Source organism: Sminthopsis crassicaudata, chromosome 1 (genome assembly GCF_048593235.1).
Source record: "Sminthopsis crassicaudata isolate SCR6 chromosome 1, ASM4859323v1, whole genome shotgun sequence".
Taxonomy (NCBI): domain Eukaryota; kingdom Metazoa; phylum Chordata; class Mammalia; order Dasyuromorphia; family Dasyuridae; genus Sminthopsis; species Sminthopsis crassicaudata.
The window spans coordinates 342,101,567-342,123,111 of NC_133617.1; the positions used below are offsets into that span (position 1 = coordinate 342,101,567).

The 21,545-nt window shown below is 32.6% G+C and overlaps 1 protein-coding gene across 3 annotated transcripts in view; it reads right to left on the reverse strand.

Moving 5' to 3' along the window:
• Positions 1-21,545, reverse strand: part of ADAMTS16 (ADAM metallopeptidase with thrombospondin type 1 motif 16) — a 221,290-nt gene that overhangs the window by 89,055 nt on the left and 110,690 nt on the right. For all 3 annotated transcript variants that reach the window (XM_074279152.1, XM_074279151.1, XM_074279150.1), the window contains 4 exons: positions 20,027-20,157; positions 18,669-18,792; positions 17,967-18,211; positions 12,156-12,294 (listed from right to left, as the gene is read on the reverse strand). In XM_074279152.1, coding sequence (XP_074135253.1) covers positions 12,156-12,294; positions 17,967-18,211; positions 18,669-18,792; positions 20,027-20,157 — 639 coding nt within the window. The remainder of the gene's footprint in view (positions 1-12,155; positions 12,295-17,966; positions 18,212-18,668; positions 18,793-20,026; positions 20,158-21,545) is intronic.

The window sequence follows — 21,545 nt, forward strand, 5'->3', positions numbered from 1 at the left end:
GTTTCTTCAGAAGTCCTATATTCCTTGTCATTGGAAATCTTTTTATTAAAAACTATATGACCTTTATTTAAAATTATTGTGGAATTCATACCCGAATTGCATGAGAGGTTGATGAATTGACTTTAAAGGTCCTTCATACTTCTGCAGTTACAATTACTAGTCTGTCCTAGACCCACCAGAGTACCTTTGACCACTGTGCTTAGCAGTGTGAACTCTACCCGGCTCGCCTCCTCTGAGGCCTTCAAAGGTCTCTGGCCACAATCTCTTGAATCTATAGCTTAATAACTGGTAGCGCACTCAAGAACAGCCACGTGTAATCTTAAAAGCCTTTATTATACCTACTCACATAATGCCCTAGCTATTTTATGAAAAATGAAATGACATGAGAAATGATACAATAGCAAAGGATAAAAAGATGCCTCAATGTGATAAAATAGATGTAGGTAAAATATATGTGAAATAATAATAAACATTTACATATCACTTTATCTTATTAATAAGTTCTCAAGCAATTTAAGGTTTTCTGTTTCATTTAATTCCACAATAGATCTATAAGGAAAATACTATAGTACAGTGTTATCCAGTGGTCCTCAAACTTTTTAAATAGGGGGTCAGTTCACTGTCCCTCAGACTGTTGGAGGGCCGGACTATAGTAAAAACAAAAACTCACACTCTGTCTCCACCCCTTAGCCCATTTGCCATAATCTGGTGGGCCGCATCTGGCCCTTGTAGTTTGAGAACCTCTGGTATCATTTTTAGAAAAAAATAAATTGACTGAGGCTAAAAAAGTTTCAGTTCCTTGAAGACAAAATTAGGACTGAGCTATTTTTAATGCTAAGCAGCTCTAGCATACTCTCCACTCTATCAGGGATACAAAATGGTTAAAAATAATTACATATTTGTAAACAGAAGCCCTTTCACAATATTTAATCTATAAATTATCTTCCTTAGTTTAAATGAGATAACTGGAGATTTATCTTTCAAATTAAGGAAAGGACTGATTAAGAAGGGTCAAGGACACTAAAGATGTTCCTGCTCTTCCCTTCCACAAACCTTAGGGAAAAGTTTTGGCTAACCACAATAGTCAAGTTCAAAATCCTGACAATGTTGTACAAACAAAAAATACTTCAGTTTGAAAATCAGAGAAATTGTAGCGTAAGAAAGACATCTGGTGCTCTGGTCAGTTTTAAGATTTGTGTGACATTATTTAAACGGATATTACAAGACCATTTTATTTTAAAGGACAATCAACCTATCAGGGAATAGTGCAATCTATTGAGGAATTATGACACAAAACTGAAATTTTGGATTTTAATAAGCATTTCCATTTGGAAGAGAAGCACAATACAAAATATTAGTTATCTAAGACAATGAACCAATTAAACTTTTTAAGCAAATCTTTGTGTAAATGCTATACATTTATACATATGTATGTGTATATACATAAATACATACACATACATAAACATTTATATACACATAAAATTTAATTAGTAATTGTCTTCACTTCTTTTTGCTTGATTCTTTTTTTTTTCTGTTATTTTACCATGTTAAGAAAGTTTTCATTTTATAATAAGAACTTTACTTTTCTCTTCTGACATACATGCCTCTATGTATAATAACAATCTGGCATGCAAAAATGCATTTTATTTGCATGATGCAAAGATGACAGGCAATATATAACAGATCTAACTTACACAATGGATTTCAGGAGACCATAAATGGCCTACTGGGAGGCTAAAAAGTAACTGGGATGAATGAGCTAATAGTTTGGATGTTTGGAAATAGCCAAGACAGATTCTGATATCTATTTGATCAATTTTTTTTATTTTAAAAAATATTTTTTCTCTTTATATGACTTTCATTTAGTTTATTTCACTTTGTACTAATAAAAAGCTTTCCCATACTTTTCTGCAATTTTGATGGGGGTTGAGGTCCCTTTAAGATTCCTTTCTCATTCCCTAACCGCCATGTCTGACCTTTGATTCACAAATCCTGGTCAAAAAGCACCCTTTTGAATTCCAATGATATCTGGGCCCAGCCCCCACTGGATCTGAGCTGGCTTGGGTTTTCTCAGCCCACACTATCTTCTCAGGTTTCCCCAACCCCCACAAATAGTTTCTTCCTTATCCCAAAAGCTCCACAGGAGCTTGACTCCACCCACAAGCCCCTTTTAAGTATAAAAGAGCCAAACTGGAGCTCTCTCTTCCCCCCAACATGCTATCCTTCCAACCATGTAAAGGTTCCTACCTGCCCAGTGACCACCTTTGGCCCTGGCGTTTTTCTACCTTAAACTTTATTTCTAAATTTCTACAATAAATCTTTTTATCAATCTAGCTTTTTGGGCCTATAAATTCATTTATAGTGGATACTGCGCCATAATGGAACTATCTTTGTGCTGACAAAACGGGGTTCCCCCTTTCCTATTGCTAATCAACTTTACATTCACTATTTCAATGCAGTAGTATCACATGACATTTATGAATCACAATTTGTTTAGTCATTTCTAGATTGATGGACATTTATAATAGCAAAGAGCTAGGAATAAAGTAAAAAATGTTGCTATAAATATTTTTTTTTCTATCTTTGATCTCCTTGCCTAGCAATGTAATCTCTGGGTCAAAGAATATGGGCATTTTAATTACTTTCTTAGTATAATTCCACATCACTTTCTGGAATAATTATTTCAGATTAAATATATATTTTAATTACGTTGAACAACAGATTTAAATGAATGAATTTAATGTATAAGACTTTTCCTAATTTTAAATGGACTCAGTGACAAATGCATAAGGTCCATGGAAGGTACTTAGTATTGTATAAAGCTAAAAGCATTTAGATATATGAGGAAAAATTTGGAGAAGTGGGACAAAAATGGACATGGAAAAAAGTAGAAAATGCAAAAGGGGAAGGAGTAACTTATCTAATTCAGTAGTTCTTCCTAGATAGTCTAGGGAAATGTGCTCAAGAAAACAAAAGAGAATACTCATTTTTCATGCAAGGAAAAAATGAACAATTCAATGTTGCTATGAGGTCTGCCACTTGTAGATCAGAGGTGAGAAGGGAAGCACAGGCTAAAAATATGCAAAACATAATGGTTATCTTGTAATTGAATTCACTAAATCAATCCTCTCTTCTCTACTGATTTTTGTGTAAAATTGTTTCCTATACATGCTAAAGACAAACTAATTGTTTGATTAAAGATAACTAGGGAAAATGATATAAAAATTTTGAGCATAGGCTGAATAAACTTTGGTCTAACTACATCAGAGAAAAACTCAAGGAAAATATAACAAAAATGAAAATTGGGTTTTCAAATTTAAATAAAAATGATGTCAACATTTTCTCTTTCAATTCAGGAATCTGAAAAAGTATTAGTATAAGTATAATTATATATCAGAACTGAAAGTCTAAATACATGATATTTAGATTTCCTTTATATTTAATTAGGATGGGAGTAGAGAAGGGAATGAGCATGCACAAGATTTTATTGACTGAAGGTTAATTTTATAAACTGATTTCTACCTTAAATGTTTCTAGTGTAGATATTTTGGTAATACAACACATTATTTTTTGGCATTAAAATTTCTTTATTGTAAGAAAGATAATTTTTTAGAGTGTCAATAGCAAAAACTATTTTAAAGTGATGTTTCATCAAAGAGAAACTGATTTTACAATTCTTTTTTTTTTAATTTATTTTTTTATTGTAGCTTTTTATTTACAAGACATATGCATGGGTAATTTTTTAGCATTGACCCTTACAAAACTTTCTGTTCCTACTTTTCCTCTTCTTTCTCCTACCCCCTTCCCTAGATGTCAGGTAGACCCATACATGTTAAATATACAACATATTATTTTTAAATTATTAAAAATGAAATTCTTTAGCTTAATTAATTTTTGGAATTTGGCAAAATATAGTTGAGAATAGAACTAATTGTAGTCTTTTGTAAACTTAATAGTAACTTCAGAGATGAGCTACACTATATTTCTCTCAATAATTGCCAATAAATCATTAAAATCCCATAGTTTAAGTCTCTAAAAACAGTAAGTTCTGATAATTTTCATAATCTAATAACCATTATAATGAGCTTTTTAAATCCAGGAAAAATAAAACATCTCAAAAAAAAAAAGAAAATGATCATAAATAATTTTCAGAAAGTGACTGATATAATTGAAAATGGTGACAACTTTAATAAGTGTTCCAAATGCTTATCAATATAGTAACTCCAATCAGAATTGAGAAAAAACAACTTTCACAATTAGGTTAAAAGAAAGAACCTTTACCCTCATGTGAGATCATCTCCTATTTTATCTATTACTAAATTTAGGATTTTGAAATGTTATTTAAAATTTAGCATATTGAAATTCATTACATTATAGTATTACATGATCAAGGGAAGAGAGTAAGTCAGGTTACAATTAGTCCCTCTGATTAAATATCTTGTTTTTCATTCTTCCCTGTCCTTTTGACTCCATCTTACCAAGATTTTTTTTTTATTTTTCTGTTTTGCTTTTGTATTGCAACATCTAGAAAAGTGCTTGACACGAAACAGGTGCTTAATACATGCTAGCTAATTAATTGGTTGATAAGGATAATCTGACTCTCTCATACAATGTTGCATACAGTTTTAGTAAGTAAACTTAAACTCCTTATTGTTGCATTAGATAGGAATAATTAACTCATCTGACTAGGTAGTTATTGAGAAAAATGACTAACAAACTAAATGTAGATTGACACCCTTCTAATATTATCATCAAATAAACAAACAAAAAATAATCCCTAGGTTCATTAAGAACTATAGAAATACAATAATTATTGCTGAGTATTATAGGATTCAGTATGCTAAGAGTGATAAATTAGTAGCAACATAAAATTAGTAGGCATTTTGAATGACCTCCGAATGTTTAACATATTACAGGGGATGATTTAAATAAAAAAAAAAAACTTTTCAATAGAAGAAAGTTTGATAGACTGAAGAGAATACTATATCTAAACTCTTTTGGCCTTCTCTTTTTTAAGGCTGTTTTGATGCTATTAATATTTTTTTTTATAAATTATCATTGATTTGATGAATTAAGTGATAGTATTTTTACTTTTGTCTTTTAACTGTTTTTTAACTTTAACTTTTTAAGGAGAAAATGCTTATATTGTTTGAATAGGTTGGGTTGGAATTTCAGTTTTTCCACACTGTCTTCTCATTATTAGCTTTTATTCTAAATTGATATTTTTTACTTTTGCTCTATTCCTTTTATGATTAGTGGGCTGGTTCTGAACTGACTGCCTCTATCCCTTTATTCCTTAAATGTGTTAACAGAAAAATTTCCACAAATGACTACCATATCCTTGACTCTGTAACTCTTTTTTTTTTTTTTTGGAAGGGTACTCATGACATACAGAAATACAGCTTCTGAGTTGTCTATAAGCTCTGGTCACTTTCACAACTTCCTCTCAAATCATATTTTATCACCATAGTTTTTGCCATTGATGTGGGTTGAGGTCCCTTTAAGATTCCTTTCTGATTCCCAACTCCCCCCCACCCCATGCTGAAGAAGCTAGCACCTTTGAATCACAAATCCTGGTCATAAGCACCCTTTTGAATTCCAATGATATCCAGGCTTTCCCAGCCCCCACTGGATATGAGCTAACTTGGGCTTTCTGGCCCCCACCGGATCTGAAGTTTCCCCAAAATCCACAACCCCTTTATAAAAAGGGGAACCCTGGAGCCCATTCTTTACAGGAGCCCCAAACATGCTATCCTTCCAGCCATGTAAGGGTTCCTGTTTGCCCGGTGACCAGCTCTTGCCTGACTTCTTTCTACCTTTACCCTTACTTCCAAACCTCTACAATAAACCTTTTTTAAATCTATGTTTTTGGGCCTGTAAATTCCTTTACAGGGGACTCTGCGCCATCACTAGACTGCATTTAACTATGTATCCTTGCGCCAAACCAAAAGTGGTTACCCCTTACCTAACTCTTATCACCATGATTAATTATTTTTGCCTTTGCTTAGAAGCTATACATAAGCTTTTAAAGATATTTATCTACTGACATATTTATTTGAGATTTTATAAAATTTATACTAAAATTATGTCAAACTACTCAGTCACAAATAATAAAAATAGCACAATCCACCTCATCATGTTATATAACTCTAAATCATAAAACATTATAATGCTATAATCTTAGAAGAATCAAAAGTATAAATCACCTCAAAGATAATAGAATAATACATAACAGGGCTATTATGGCAGCATCTTGCTATGATTAAAACACAAGATATGGCAAAAAGACATAACTAATGACATGTGACAAAAAGAGGAGTGTTAGGATTACTAAGTGAGAACTCGGGTTGTCTGGATAGTGTGACAAGGTGAGAATTCAGGTTGGACAATTACAAGGTGAGAACTTAGGTTGACTTGATAGAAGGAGCAAGCCCATTGGCTGAAATGGTTCTTCCCAGAAGCCCTTGCATTATCCCACGCCCATTCTCTGGGAGAATAAAAGAGAGGACTCTCAGAGAAAGAAGAAGACTCTCTGCATTACATCAGGCCTGACGGGGCTCTCTGCAGGAAGGGAAGTCACTTCTAAGGACAAGAGTTAACAGCAACTGCCTGGAGACAACGGTTCACTACAGGAAGAAGAATCTGTCTTAAAGATTTGAGTAGACACAGCAGATCTCTTCCCAGAGAGCGATCCGGCAGCTTCTAGAGACAACAGCTCGCTAAAATTGGCGCCCAACGTGGGGCAAGGACTTTTGCTTATCCTGACAAGAGGAGCTAGACCAGACCTTCGAATTTTATACATGCATATCCTGTGATTGAAAATACTGACTCTGTAGGTAAAAAAAGGAGAAGATATGCACCTTTAGATTTGAATACAATTAAGGATTTGAAAAAAGGTTGTACCCTTTATGGGGCTACATCAGCTTATGTCAAAATGTTACTAGATGGTTTGTCTTATGAAGTCCTAACCCCGAATGATTGGAAATCCATAGCAAGGACATGTCTGGAACCTGGAGAAAATTTATTATGGCTTGCGGAATTTCATGAATTATGTAAAATTCAAGTCAGATGCAATTTGGAAATAGGAGTTAACACACAATTCACTTTTGAGCACTTGGCTGGTGAAGGTCGGTATGGAGAGAATTCATAACAGACTGATTATACCATGACAATATATGAACAAATTGCTAAGGCTGCAATAAAAGCTTGGGGTGTCCTCCCTGGACAGAAAGATCGCGGAGAGGCTTTCACTAAAATACAGCAAGGTCCCAATGAACCTTTTGCAGATTTTGTGGGACGTTTGCAAACTGCTGTCAAAAGAAGTATTGGAGAAAATTCAGCTACAGAAATAATGACCAGACATCTGGCTAAGGAAAATGCCAATGAGATTTGCAAAAGAATTATATGGGGATTAGACAAAGATGCTCCTTTAGAGGAGATCATAAGACGCTGTGCTACAGTGGGAACAAATGCTTTTTACACCCGGACAATGATGAATGTGGAAAGACAGGGTCCCTCCTGGCAAGGGCCTTCTAGAGAAACTCGGCAATGTTTTCAATGTGGAAAAATTGGGCATCTAAGAGCTCAGTGTAGATATGGAGATACAGTGAGAAGACAGGGTGAGAGAAGACCTAAAACTCCATGTCCAAAATGTCACAAGGGCCTCCACTGGGCCTCCGAATGTAGATTGACACAGGGAAATGACAGGTGGGGCCCAGCTTCAGCCCCCCAGGTGGGGTTGATGTGGGCCTGTCAATAATCTGTTCTCTAGGCAGGGTTGAAGCTTCTTCAAGAGAATCATACCATAATTCCTCATTTAAATCCTCTTGCTCTAGGGCAAGATCTTGATCTTTCCTTTTTTCCTCACAGAGGAGTTAAGCTAATCCCTTATCATGGACAAATGGATGGCCCAAATAATAAAACAGTTTTCCCACAATTTTGCAGAACACAAGGAAAGTCTCCAATAGTATAAGAAAAGTCAAGTCTCCAATATTATAAGAAAAGTCTTTAAGGGTAAACACAAGAATTGCACAATGCAGGGTTTATTGTCTGGATTGGTGGAGAGTTTTATCTACATTTCTATAGTCATGAAGTCATCAAAGAGATAAATTAGTGGATAGTAATAATGCTTTATGTATTTTTTCTCTTTTGATTAATGTCATACTTCAAAAACACTAAAACTAGGCAAATGCATGCTTTTTTATTATACCTGACCAAATAAGGAATTATTTGTTAAAACAACTGATTTCCTCCCAACCTTTTGTAATATTTGTTTTATTGACTTATTGCCTATAATTCAAGAACAAGATGAAAGAATGGTACCATAGAAATTATACTGGGATCTGAACATTTAGGTCTTGAGTTCAAATCTAGAATCTGCCACTTCAAATGAAGACATTTATTTTCCTTATCTGTGAAATGAGTTGAGGCAGGGAGATCTTGATAATTATTAAGATTTCTTCTAGTTCTAAATTTAAGGTTTTAAGAGAAAAGAACAAGAGGATAAAAGGAAAGAATGGGAGAAGAGTTTGAGAGGATTGAAGATAGTGAGATAAAAGTATATACAATTTCATTTTTCTTTGCTTTTGTTTTGTTTTGTTTTTGCTGAGGCAATTGGGCTTAAGTGACTTGCCCAGAGTCACACAGCTAGGGAATGTTAAGTGTTTGAGGTCACATTTGAATGCAGGGCCTCCTGACTTCAGGGATGGTACTCTATCCACAACATCACTTAGCTGCCACCTCAATATACATCTTTATATATATTTGGGAAAAAACACAAAACTATTGAGAAAAAAATAAATAAAAAAGAATATATACTTAAGTTAGTTATAAGTTAAAGTTTTGGTTATTTTTAAAAAAATGTCTTCCCAATTTACATATAACATGATCAGGAGGACTTCTGAGAAGAGATAAATAAAAATAAACTAAGAAAATGTAGATAAATAAATAAATTTTGAGTGTTTTTACTTAGAAATCAGCAATCTATAAATCAGAATTAAATTGTTTTCTTGGTTGTTTTGACTTAAGAAAGCATACATGAGATTAAACTTAAATTTTTGTTTCCTTGCTGTTTTTTTTTTTTTCTTCTTGTCTGGAGATATTAATTGTCAAACATTTACCATCCTATTCCTGAATCGTGCTATAAAACTTGTGTAAGCTGAAAAAGACTTAAGTAGAAGGCAAAGACATCATTGTGAAGGCCTGGTGATTGCAGGCTAATAAGTATTATAATAATTGGCATTTATGTTATACTTTAACATTTGTAACATGCTTTTATATCAATTTTCTTATCAGTATTTCTCAATATCGTGCTTTAACTATTTGTGAGTTTGGGAACTATTTTGTTATCATCTTCCTTTGCATATTCATTGCTTAGCATAGTACACAGTAGGTTGTTAATGCTTACTGAACTTGAAAACTAATGCTATGAAAAGAAATTAAATCATATTATTGTTGTGTAATAAAAGAGATTCTATTTTATAATTTGGGGATAAAATAAACAATACTCTGTTTTTAGATAATGGGAAAATTGGCTTTACCTGTTCATATTGTTTTGTTTTTCTCATGGTTGTGAGAGTGGAAAAATTGCCAAGAGATTAGGCAGGAATGTGAATGAAATACCCAAATGTCCCAGCAGTAATTAGGAGGCCTCCTGGTTTACTAAGAGTAAGTCTGGGGTTGTGGAACAGGCAAATGAGTTCAATACAGAACACTCAGATGGACATAATTCTGAATCAATAGGGAATGTTCTGGACAAGAAAGATACCATTTTCCTTTGGGGGCCATAATGAGTAAACTACACATGGGGTATTGGCACTTAGCCCATAAGTAAAAAAAAATGTTGGCCATGGTTTCAGTCAGGAAAAATTTTAGAGAATTAAGACAGATGAACAAGTTGAGGACTATAGAATTAGGTTATGTAAAATTCTTTTCACTATATTTCTAATAACTTCCCATCATATAACATTCCAATTTACTTATTCCATATAATAGTTCTAATTTATATTTACTTTGCTTAAACACTAGTATGATATAGTTCATTGTATAAAAGAGGGAAACACATGAAATTAAAGCAGCAAGTCATTATGGTAAAGAAAAAGGGAGAGGAAAGAGGCAACTCTGAATTCAGAGAGCCACAGATGGTCTCAGTGTCTGAGTTGGGATTTCCAGATCAGTAGGGTTTAGAAAGTAGTGAAGAGAAAAAGTACATTCAAAAATAAGGTCTCCCCTGGATCATTTATAAGGAAGATCTGGCAGTCTAGAGAAGTGAGTACACATCAGCAAATCTCAAAGCCAAGAGACAGACTTCACAACTTAAAATCTCATGAGCTACATTTATCACCAGTTGGGTCCTTCATGGGCCAAATGCAATGAAGTTTCAGTATTGAAGTACCTATAATAAATGCTAGAACATAGGTTCTTGTCAAAGATAATATTAATAAAATCTGATGTATTATTGCTTTTATGGTAAAAGAGAGTGCTTTGAGATTTTTAAATTGAATTATTTCCCCCAATTCCCATAGCAGCCACAGAATAAATGCTCATGTAGCCTGAGACAGGCACTTAGAAAAGAAAGGTGTCTAATGGGCAACTATGAGTCTACTGTTTAGGTAATCAATACATAACCTCTCTGAATTTCTCCACAGACATTCCGATAATTATACATATCACTCCTATGTTTGGCTGCCATATGAAACAAATGGATATCCTGGCTGATGTCCATGTCTGTTTTAGAACTGCTAAACAAATTTGACCACTGATCCTGAGAATTCCTTTGCTACATTGAGAAAGAGAAAAGATGTATCCTTGGCTACTTTCTTTCCTCTAATCTTTTTCTTTCTTCCCCTCTTCTCAGACAGTTGATTAATGAGTGAAAGAGAAGTCAACAATTTGTCAGTCTCAGAGATGAACTACTTCAGAGCTATCCACAGAAATTAAATATATACAAGTTTTAATTAACTACTTTAATATCACTCTATTACATATTCCCTAACCTGTATCTCTCAAATCATATCTACCCTCTAATATCCAATTGGTTATCAGGTACCAAAATTAAGGTATTACTGAGAGAGACAGGATGAGGTATAGTGAGGGTATGTATAACTCTACCTGTTTCCAAAAGGCAAGTCAGTGACTACAAGATTATTTATTTCTCAGTATTATTTACCATAAGTCTATTTTTATTTTTTCATTCTTTAAAAAAGATTACACATAATAATTAAATAATTAAATGGTTTTACAGAATAAGTACAAACTACAATGTTTTTGTGATAGATTTTTCATTAATTTTATGAGAGCAGAATCCTAGACATTTAACACTTCTAAGTCATAATACTTAGGTCAAATTGGTAACATAACTCAGGGTTTCAAAAAAAGATTCAGATTTTGTTCATTTAGACTTGGGAAGATAACATACATTTCATAGCTTATTAAATTCGCAGAGATTAGTTTTTCCTTATCTTTGGGAAATGGGACAAAATAAGTGTATAGGTTCTTCCCAACTTTAATATGATGAGTTTCTATAATTGCAGAGTCAAGAAATGTCTCCTTCTTCTCCCTGCCTTTTTTGTTTACTTCTTAAACTCTGATAGATGGATTAAATTTTTTCTATGAAGTTTCCATTTAAAGAATTTTTCTTGAGGATCACAAAGTATTTAAATAATCATCCACTAATCTCATATTATAACAGAATATTCTAAAGCAGAAAAGGTATCTGATGAACACAGGCATAACACACCTATTTTTCTAGGATGACTATGCATTATGTATGCTGCTGTAGTCTATATACCAATAAAACTGACTGACATAGTCTTCCTCATATGTGATTTTTCAGCCTGTTCACAAACTAATGGCCGGAATACTCTCCCCTCACCTCTAGCTAACAAAATCTTTAGCTTGTCAAGGCTTCAGGTACAACCAAAGCCTTTTCTGAGAATTCTTATTTGAAAGTAGTGTCTCTCCATGGGATTATTTTGTATTTATTTTTCATAATTCATATATGCTTTCCCTGTATATGTCCTCCATAGAAAGTGAACTCCTTTAAAGTTGACACTAATTTATTTTTGTCATTTTATTCTTAGTACCTGGTACAAGACTTGTTACATAATGAGTTCTCAATAAATACATGCAGTTATATAGTCATTACTGAATACCTCCACCACAGGTAGCTGAACATTCAGAACGGATGATGGCCCAAGTATAGTTGTGCTTTGACCCAGGCTTCCTCTCATTTTCCAATTTAGGGATAGAATATTCCCAGCTAATTCCTGGGTTCCGACCTTGAAACAGAAGCTAAAACAGCAGCAGTAACAAGAAAACAAAGAAAGAAAGAAGTAAATTAATTCAGATATATTAAACACATGCCACATAATTTAAAAACCAAAATAGAAAAAATACCCTCCATGATGACATTGCTTAGGATAAATAAAAATAATATTCTCTCAATCAAAACAGTATTAGTTACCTAAACAAGAATTCTTAATCCTTCAAACTAGACCTGCCAATTTTAGTAAAGAACACATTTCATTCTATGATTTTTATCATTTAGGTTTCCCCTGGATCATTTATCATCTCCCCCCAAAAAAGAAAAAAAAACCTTAAAAAACCAAAGTATCTTTAATATAATTATTTCTCCATTTCCTTTAACATTCCTTTCCTGCCTCATTAGGACTTTATTCAAAATCTCAAACCTGCAGTGATAGGCAAATGTGACTGAATTGTCTCTTTCTCCTGGGATGCCCAATGGCTCTGAATACCTATATATTCACAAACACAAAAACAGAAGGTCTAAGGGGAGGAAAGCTCCCCTTAGGGATGCATCATCCCCTAAAGGGATGATGTGCCTTAGTCATGCTTAGACTTGTGTTTATTCCTGGGGAAGAGAGGAGATTACATAATATTTAAACTGAATGCACATAGGTAGTCTCTACCATATTTCCTTAGCTTTTAAAATTTTATAGCCTTCTCGAAATGAATATTGCACAGATTCTCATCCAGAAAAATCTGGCTTACTAGAAGCTTCCTCCAAATCTAGCATTCAGTTTCCTCCTTCTGGAACTCTTTCTATTATGTTTCATATGACTTGAATGATGTTTCATATGACCAACTTCTTTCCCAATATGCCACATTCTTTTCTTTCTTGAAAAGTACTGTTCAAAGTCTACTACCTCCAAGAGACTTTCCCTTTATCACATTATCCATCCTCTATCCTCCCAGCATAATTCCTGCTTTCTTGATTTCCTCAATGTACTTTTGAAATAACTCATTTCATTTACATATTTATGTTGATTGTATCCTTATTTGCCTCATCTCCCATACTAGATTGGGGAAATTTATACCTTGTTAGAAAAAAAAGAAAATTATTTAGTAGAATAAAAGATCAATTTATTTTTTCTTGTGCATCATGACAAATATGGAAATATATTTAGTAGAATTTCACATGTTTAATCCATAATGGATTATTTGCTCTCTTGAGGAGGATGGGAGAGGAAGAGGGGAAATTTGGGACACAAAGTTTTATAAAGATGAATATTGAAAACTATCTTTGCATGTATTTGGAAAAATAAAATACGATTCAAAAAACAAAACAAAGCAGGAGAGAGAGAGAAAGAGAGAGAGAGAGAGAGAGAGAGAGAGAGAGAGAGAGAGAGAGAGAACACACCCTAAATGCTAGGTAGGTATATACTTCAGAGAAATCTATAAACTTTAACATTGATGATTTTATCTCTACAAATTTGAGAGTTTATGCATAGAAGATTAATGCATTGAGGTGAAGGTAAAAGAAGAAGGAAACAAAATTAATGTAACTTTTGGAAAATACTATTGACTGCCTGGCCAGGTTGAGGCTTTCCAAATATAGAGCACAACTGATACAGAGGTAAGTAAGAAAGAGGAATAAGTGGGGACTTCTCAGGCTATCTGGACATCGGTTCAAGTCTCACTTTATCAAGGCAATTAAGTCTCACTCATCAAGGCACCTAATAAATTCTTGAATTATCTTGTTGACAATTTCATCTCTCAGCAGAGAGAAAGCAAAAAAGGGAAACTGATAATCTCAATGTACTAACAAAGAAAAGCTGGCTGATTATGTGAAAGTGTCAGCAAGATTATGTATCAGGGAATTTGTTCATGTAGAGGAAAGAAACATTTGAGTATGATTTCAAGCAGATTTTAAAAGTCCAGATGTGGGCTAGATTGATTCCAAAGACAGATACTTTAGAAGAGACTATAGGTCAAGAGGAATGGGAAGTTTTGAATATTTCAATTTGGTGTAAAAATACCCCACAAATTATCCTAGAGAGAAAACATAGGCAAAAAATAAACTCAACTCTGAGTTTAAAAGAATGAAAACAGAAAGGTAAGAGGAAGGTAATATAATCAAGGATACATATAAATGAATAGTATAAATCTGTGAAAATAGATTAGAAAGATTAACAGAAAATAAAATGTGGCTCATGAAAATTACTGAATACAACTAATACAGTCACTTTTAAAGACATATTTGGAGCAATATGTTGAATAAGGAAAGGGGGAAAGTCCATTACTTAGCCAAAAATCCCCAAATGATTGAAACTTATTTTTGGAAAAGTAATCAGCAAGTACCTAAAATAAACATTCTCTCTACACTATACCTGACAAGTGGGTCACCTACTTTTCCTTTCTAGTACAAAAAACATTTATTATTTTGCAATGTTTTCTGTGACTTTAAAAAAAAAAGGGTTATCAAGATTTCCCATTTTGCTTTTGGTTAGCTTTAAATTATTAGATAATTTTCATTATTTCAGCCTTAAATTAATCTCTTACTCAAAATGCCAAATTCTTTTCATAGGGACCAAGAAGAATAATTCTAATCCCTTTCTCATGAATGTAAAAAGAAAGTTATCATATCCTTTTTTACTTTTCTCAAAGCTAAATACATCTTATTACCCTAAACAATATTTACGTGGCATTATTTTGATGCTCTTCATTTCAATGCATGAGAAATAGATATGATTCATAAGATGAAATTACATAGTAGTCTCTACCCATATTTCCTTAGCCTTTAAGGTATGATCTTAGAGAGGTAGGCCCAGAGAAACATACCGTGAAAACTGTTATCTCCCTCATTTTGGTCCCTATCCTTCTTTAAATGCAACCTAAGATTTCAATTGTTTTTTGGTTACTGTACCATACTGTTGACAAATATTTAGGTTGCTATTCCCTAATATTTCCAGATAATTTTCAGGAAAATTTCCTTCCAGTCATATTCTGTCCTAATCATATTTGTTTAAAATTTTATATTTATCTCTATTAAATCTTATAAACCTGAGTCTATTTTTTCTTTCTTTTTTTTCTTTTTTTTTCTTTCTTTTTTTTCTTTCTTTCTTTTTTTTTTCTTTTTCTCTTTATTTGCTTGTTTAGAAGTTTTTTGGATCTTGGAGCAGTTGTTGAATGTGTTAGCTTTTCCTCCTAATTTTTGTCACATGTGAATTTGATAAACATGTCATCTACATCTTTAGCCAGGTATCTGTATATGTGAATAAATATATACATATGCATATATATGATTTCATGACCATTTTCACAATTTTTTTTAATATTGTCAGCCAGAAGTATCCTGGAGCCAATAATAACTGGCTTTCCTGGGAGAGTCAATTGTTATTTTTTTCACTATGAACATTTGCTCCTTAAAAGTAGAGTCTTGATTTGTTATTTTGTTGATTGTCAAAACTTATGAAAATGCTAATAATGCAGATTAAAATTGAGTTTGTGTACATTTTTTTCCCCAGAGAGCCTCATTATTAAACATTTAACCCATATACTCTTCTCCAACTTTTTTTTTTTTTTTAAGTAAGGTCCAGTTATTTCAATAGTGTGTCAACTCACTGGTTCTTGGACAAAGATCACAACTAAAAGTACTAATAACTAAATCATTGTTTAACATCTGTATGCTTCTTAGCAATCCCTACTATCTTTTCTACTGTTTTTTCTACTAGTTCACTATCCCCAATTTGAAAGCAGATTCTACATTTATTTCAGGGACTATAATTATATTTGGTAAGGATGATTCTGAGTTGTATAGAGCAAATTGATATCATTATGTCTAATCTTGACAAACAATTAGATGGCATACCTGGGCCATTCAGCCTTACTTTCTGCCCTACCACGATTTTCCAGAGACTCCTGGGAATTGGCTCTATGCCTAGTGTAGTGCTCAACGATGGAATTTTGTCATTTGCCTTAATGCTTCACTTTAAGGACTATTAGATCTTTTAATCTCTACCATAACTGAAACTTTCTATATATGTTCTCTGCCCTATTTAGAAACTAAATTCCTTGAAAGTGGAGATTTGCCCTTAACACTATATTTGAAACATAATAATGCTTAAAAAGGGGCAACAAAGTGGCACAATGGATAGAGTACAGGACCTGGAGTCAATAAGACTCATCTTCTTGAGTTCATATCTGGCCTTAGATACTTACTAACTGGGTGACTCTATTTGCTTTAGTTTCTTCATTTAGAAAATGAGCTGTAGTAGAAAATGACAAGTTTCTTCAGTATCTTTGTCAAGAAAACCCCAAATGGGATAAAAATGAATTGGACATGACTGAAAATGACCAAACACGTGCTTAATAGATGGTTTTATGTTCTATTCCATTTGATTGCCATGGCCAAAATAATATTTAAATATATTCACAGTCTTTCCAAATTGGAACTTTTTAGAGCTTCTTCCTTTCTATTACAATATCAGAAAAGACTCTATATCCAATTCAAACAATATACTCACAAAATAGCTTATTCTAGATTACACTGATGCAAGAGAATAACAATTTAAATTTATTGTTGATATATTCAACTACTATTCAAGTAAAAAAATGAATTTTATGGACCTATTTATAATCATTTATTTTCACAATTTCCAATTAAAAATAAGATTAATTTTTGGCAGATTTCAGATATTTTTGAATAATCAAGTCACCCATAACTAAATCATTATTCATTCTTTTTGGTCATTATTGGACTAAATTATAAACTCCCTGATTCCAGAACTCATATTTCCTGGGTTTTTTTTTTGTTTGTTTGTTTGTTTTGTTTTTTGACTGGAAGCACTGAACTGAATTCATTTAACATCTATATCAAAATTTTATTTAAATTTCCACAGAAAATGTGTTGTGTGAAAAGTGATGTGGTTCCTTTGCCTAAGTTTTTGTATGTTAAAGGAAATTTTTTACAAGTAGTTCTGAAATAGCCATAACTAGAAATCAGGAATAAAATATATTTAAAAGCAAAGTAGATATAATTCTATAATTTGTCAGAAGGAAAACAAAATCCTAATTAGAAAAAAACACACACACAGAGATTGCACATTGTAACAGGGGTATTCTATATAGCTATTTTGTCTTTATCCTATATTGATAGAAGTAAAGAAAAGAAAATGAAGAAATAAGAAAATAGAGAGTAGCTACTGCCCTCTCTCTTCCGAATCCTGTCCCTCTAGAGGAACTCAAAATTGGACAGAAAATTAAATTTGCCACAAACATGATTACAAACCACAAAAATCTGCCAATATAGAACTACACATTGGTTTTATTGGATTTAGACCTTTTTTTTTTTTTTTTAGTTGTTGTTATCAATTCTACTTAAAATGATTTCTGTGTGGTTGTAAAACTCTTTGACCACACACAGGGTTGTGCTATGTTCAATTTTAACTAGTTCAAAAGAGAAACAGAATGCTAGAGAACATTTCAGAACAACTGTCTGATAGATTATATTTTCCTGTGAAATCTACCCAATAAGTCTATTAAGCATGCATACATACACACACACACACACACACACACACACACACACACACACATACACACACTTCAATGGATATGATATCAAATAAAAAAGACAGTAATTTAACCAAGAAATGCATTGTTTCCATCTACCCTTAATAACCTCTAGTTCCATATATCCAAGTCATAAGACAAGATATTACCTCTACAATTAAGGTTTCATTGGTTGGTCCAGGGGAGGTTAAAGTCTCTGGTTGATTGTATGACCGTCTGTAATCAAAGGCAGTACCAGAAAACTTGTATCGACCAGGCCAGTCCACTGTCCAGTAACCATTGAGATAATATCTTTTGAGGGTATTACGCACAGCAATATAGGAGGTAGATACATTCATTTCATATATATTAATACTCCGGGCACCAGCAGGAATGGTGACTATTTGATAGTACTCTAGAAGAAAAGAAATAGAAACATATAGTGTTTTCTATAAAACTGCTAGGACAAAGACTGAAGTATTTCTGTTCTTTGTAGCTCAGACCTAAGTATAGAGACCCATCCACATTATAATCAGAATGAGTATCTGTTTTGGCTATCATTTACTTTAGAACTGTGAATCATTTTTTTTTTTTAATAGGAGCACAGCTGTTATAATTTTGACTATTCCTACAAGAAACTTTTATTCAAATAGCCTAGCAACCAGTCTTTTTTTTTTTTAATCAAAATAAAAATTTGAGAGCCATTATCTAAACCAGGAAATGGAAAAAAAAAAAAAAAAAAAAAAAGAACACGATCTTGTTGAAACCTGAGACCCCCTGCTGCTTTCACTATTCATTTCAAGTCCATCACCCAAAGAAGTTCTTAACTTAAAACTCCCAGAAAACCTAGGGAGCAGCTATAAAATACTCACGGTTTGTGTAGTGGTGTTTAGCATAATGACCTTTGTAAAGTCTGCAACTCGAATTATTTCCTTTGCACACTCCACAAGAGTCTTCAGTGGCACTAGAACCAAGGACGTAATCACAACCGACTGTCTGGAAAACATGAGATCATGTATTATTTGCAAAACGCAGAAGAATTGACATTTATATGGTGTTTTAATGTTATAAAGTATTTTCAAAATTGTTTCGTTCCATCTTTAAAAAATAAAACAAACAAACAAAAAAACTCTTAGATACTAGGTGTATATTTTCTCTCTGTTTTATTAACAAGGAAATAGGCTTTGAAGCATCAGATGGCCTGCCCAAGGTCACGCAGCTAATAAGTATCAAAAGTAAGATAAAAAGCCAGGTTATCTTGAATCCCAGTACATCATGCTAGTCATACTATATTATGCTGCCTTATAGAAGATGAGCAAAATATTAAATTCTATTCAATTTAAGTCAATAAACATTTATTAAGTATAGCTATTATGCTAGATAGTAAAGGAATAAAACAAAACAAAATAAGAAAAGAAAAAATAGTTCCTGCCCTCCAGGAGTTTATAAAAATAATGGGAAAATATTATTTCCCAGTATTTTTTGTATTAAATATTAATAAAATTATATTGTATAATCAAATGATCAAAAAAGCATATATTAAGTAGATGTGTACATAGAAGTGAAAACTTATATCCAGATAAATGAATATTCAGGACCCATATTACCGCCATAAAAGTTACCATACATAAACATTATTTGAAGTCCTAAGTAAATTCTTATGATTATGCATTGTTGCAGGGACATGAGAAGATTATTAGGCCCATAGAATATCAACTAGAACATTGATTATAATTTATTTCACATATGATAATAGTACTATTTTATATAACTGTATAAAGAGAAAAATTAGATTCCACATGAACATGATTCTCATCAATGTGAGGAAATATATTATTTTCTGAAAAGTTCCCTTTTTTCACAAAATTTTACTGTCCTTCATACTGTGTTTCTTTGCAATTTACCATATAATTGAAGACAAGAAAAATGTCATGAAATAATTTAATAGATCTAAAAGGAATAACATTTAACTAATCAATTTGAAATGAGAAAACAGAAAACATCTATAAATTATGAAATTTTATATCTGGAAGACAATAGATTATTTAGTCCCAACTTCCCAGTTTTCTAAGGCCAAAACAAAGACTGAGATTTTCCTCTCCTAAGTTTAAAACTAGTTCTTAGAAGTCAACAATTGAGTGTTATTGCTTGCAGTTCTAGTATCTAAAATGGCATTGTAATAGAGTCACTAAACTAAGTCAAAAATAGAATACCTTTTCATTATTATTACCTCACATATCCCATCTATACACACATTACGGGTGTCCTCTGAACATGGTGTTCCATCTTTGACTTTATTTGACAAAGAAAAGAAGAAATCAAATCCTTCTGCGATACAGTAGAGTTTGCATAAGTCCTGATCTTAAAAAAAGAAGAGAAAAATACAAACAGAAAGACACTTTACTTTACCTATAATTATTTCTCTGAAATTTGAGCTGGGGCAATTTCTTAAATTGAGACAATGTCCACATATTTCTAGGAAATAACCCTAGTAATTCATTATTAAAGAGTGTCTTCAAGTAACCAAAATTCACAATATTTTCTTTTTCCTTAAAACTTCATTAGAATAAGCAAAGTGTTGTGACATTCTCTTTATTTACTAGTATTCACTTCTATTTCCCTGTAAGAATCTCTGCCAAAAATTAGGAATACTCATTCAAAAATGAAAAATGAAATATCACTTGAATAACCACTGAGCTTATTAATAAAATAAAATTAGATAGAAGGTGCTTTTATACTGATAAAAGGAAAAATATGCAGAAGAAAACTCCAGAGTACAGTATTTTATACAGGCTTGGATTTGAGTAGGGAAAATATACTGGCATATGGAGAACATGAGTACTATCATATTTTTAAAGACTTGCAAGGAAAGTCTACAACTTTTTTGGGTAAATACATTTTAATATTTTAACAACTTGCATAGTCAAAATCAGTTCTATTATAAATCTATTTCCTCTTGTCCTGTCCTCAGTAAATATAAGAGAACATTTGGCCATTACTCAATGCTGTCTAAAGAATTCCCATAGGATTCATTATTAAGATCCATGTACTTTCTTGCAAATGTAAGAGTTGGAATATACTAGGAATTGTGTGAATATTAAAGACAGACTATGTTACTATGGGGAAAGGATTAAAAAAAAAAAACGAGTTGATTATCATAGAATTATAGCACTTTTGAGTTGGATAGGGGCTCAGAGTTCATCTGGTTTAATCCTTTCACTTTTCAAATGAAGAATTTCAGTCATTCCTAGAAAGGTTAAGTGACCTGCTCAAGATCACACAAGCAGTTAATGGCCAAGCTCAGGCTAAAAGCCAAGCCTCCTACCTCAACCTACTCCAGGCCAGAATTTTTTCTACCATTTCTACCATTTCTACACAATCACCACATAATTTTGGTTTGAAGACAAAAAAGATGATTTAGAGAATTTCTTTGTTTCAATTTTTCTTTGAATACTTGTTCTAATTAGAAACTCGAACAGTATGGAAAATTCCATAAACTGTTCAAATAAAAATAAATAACTACTTTTGCAGGATCAATTTAATTCCATTCAATTGAAAAAAACATTAAATAAATATCTGCTAAGTATTGCTTGTTATTTGTGTCCCTGTCACAATGATACCTTTTTCAGAACATACTTTGGAATTTCTTCTTCAATGAAATTCCTGCATGCCCGATGCTAAATTTGTTTCATTATTTCACAATAATGCCAGGGGTGATGTCTTTTGATTCATATGTAAATTGAATTTAA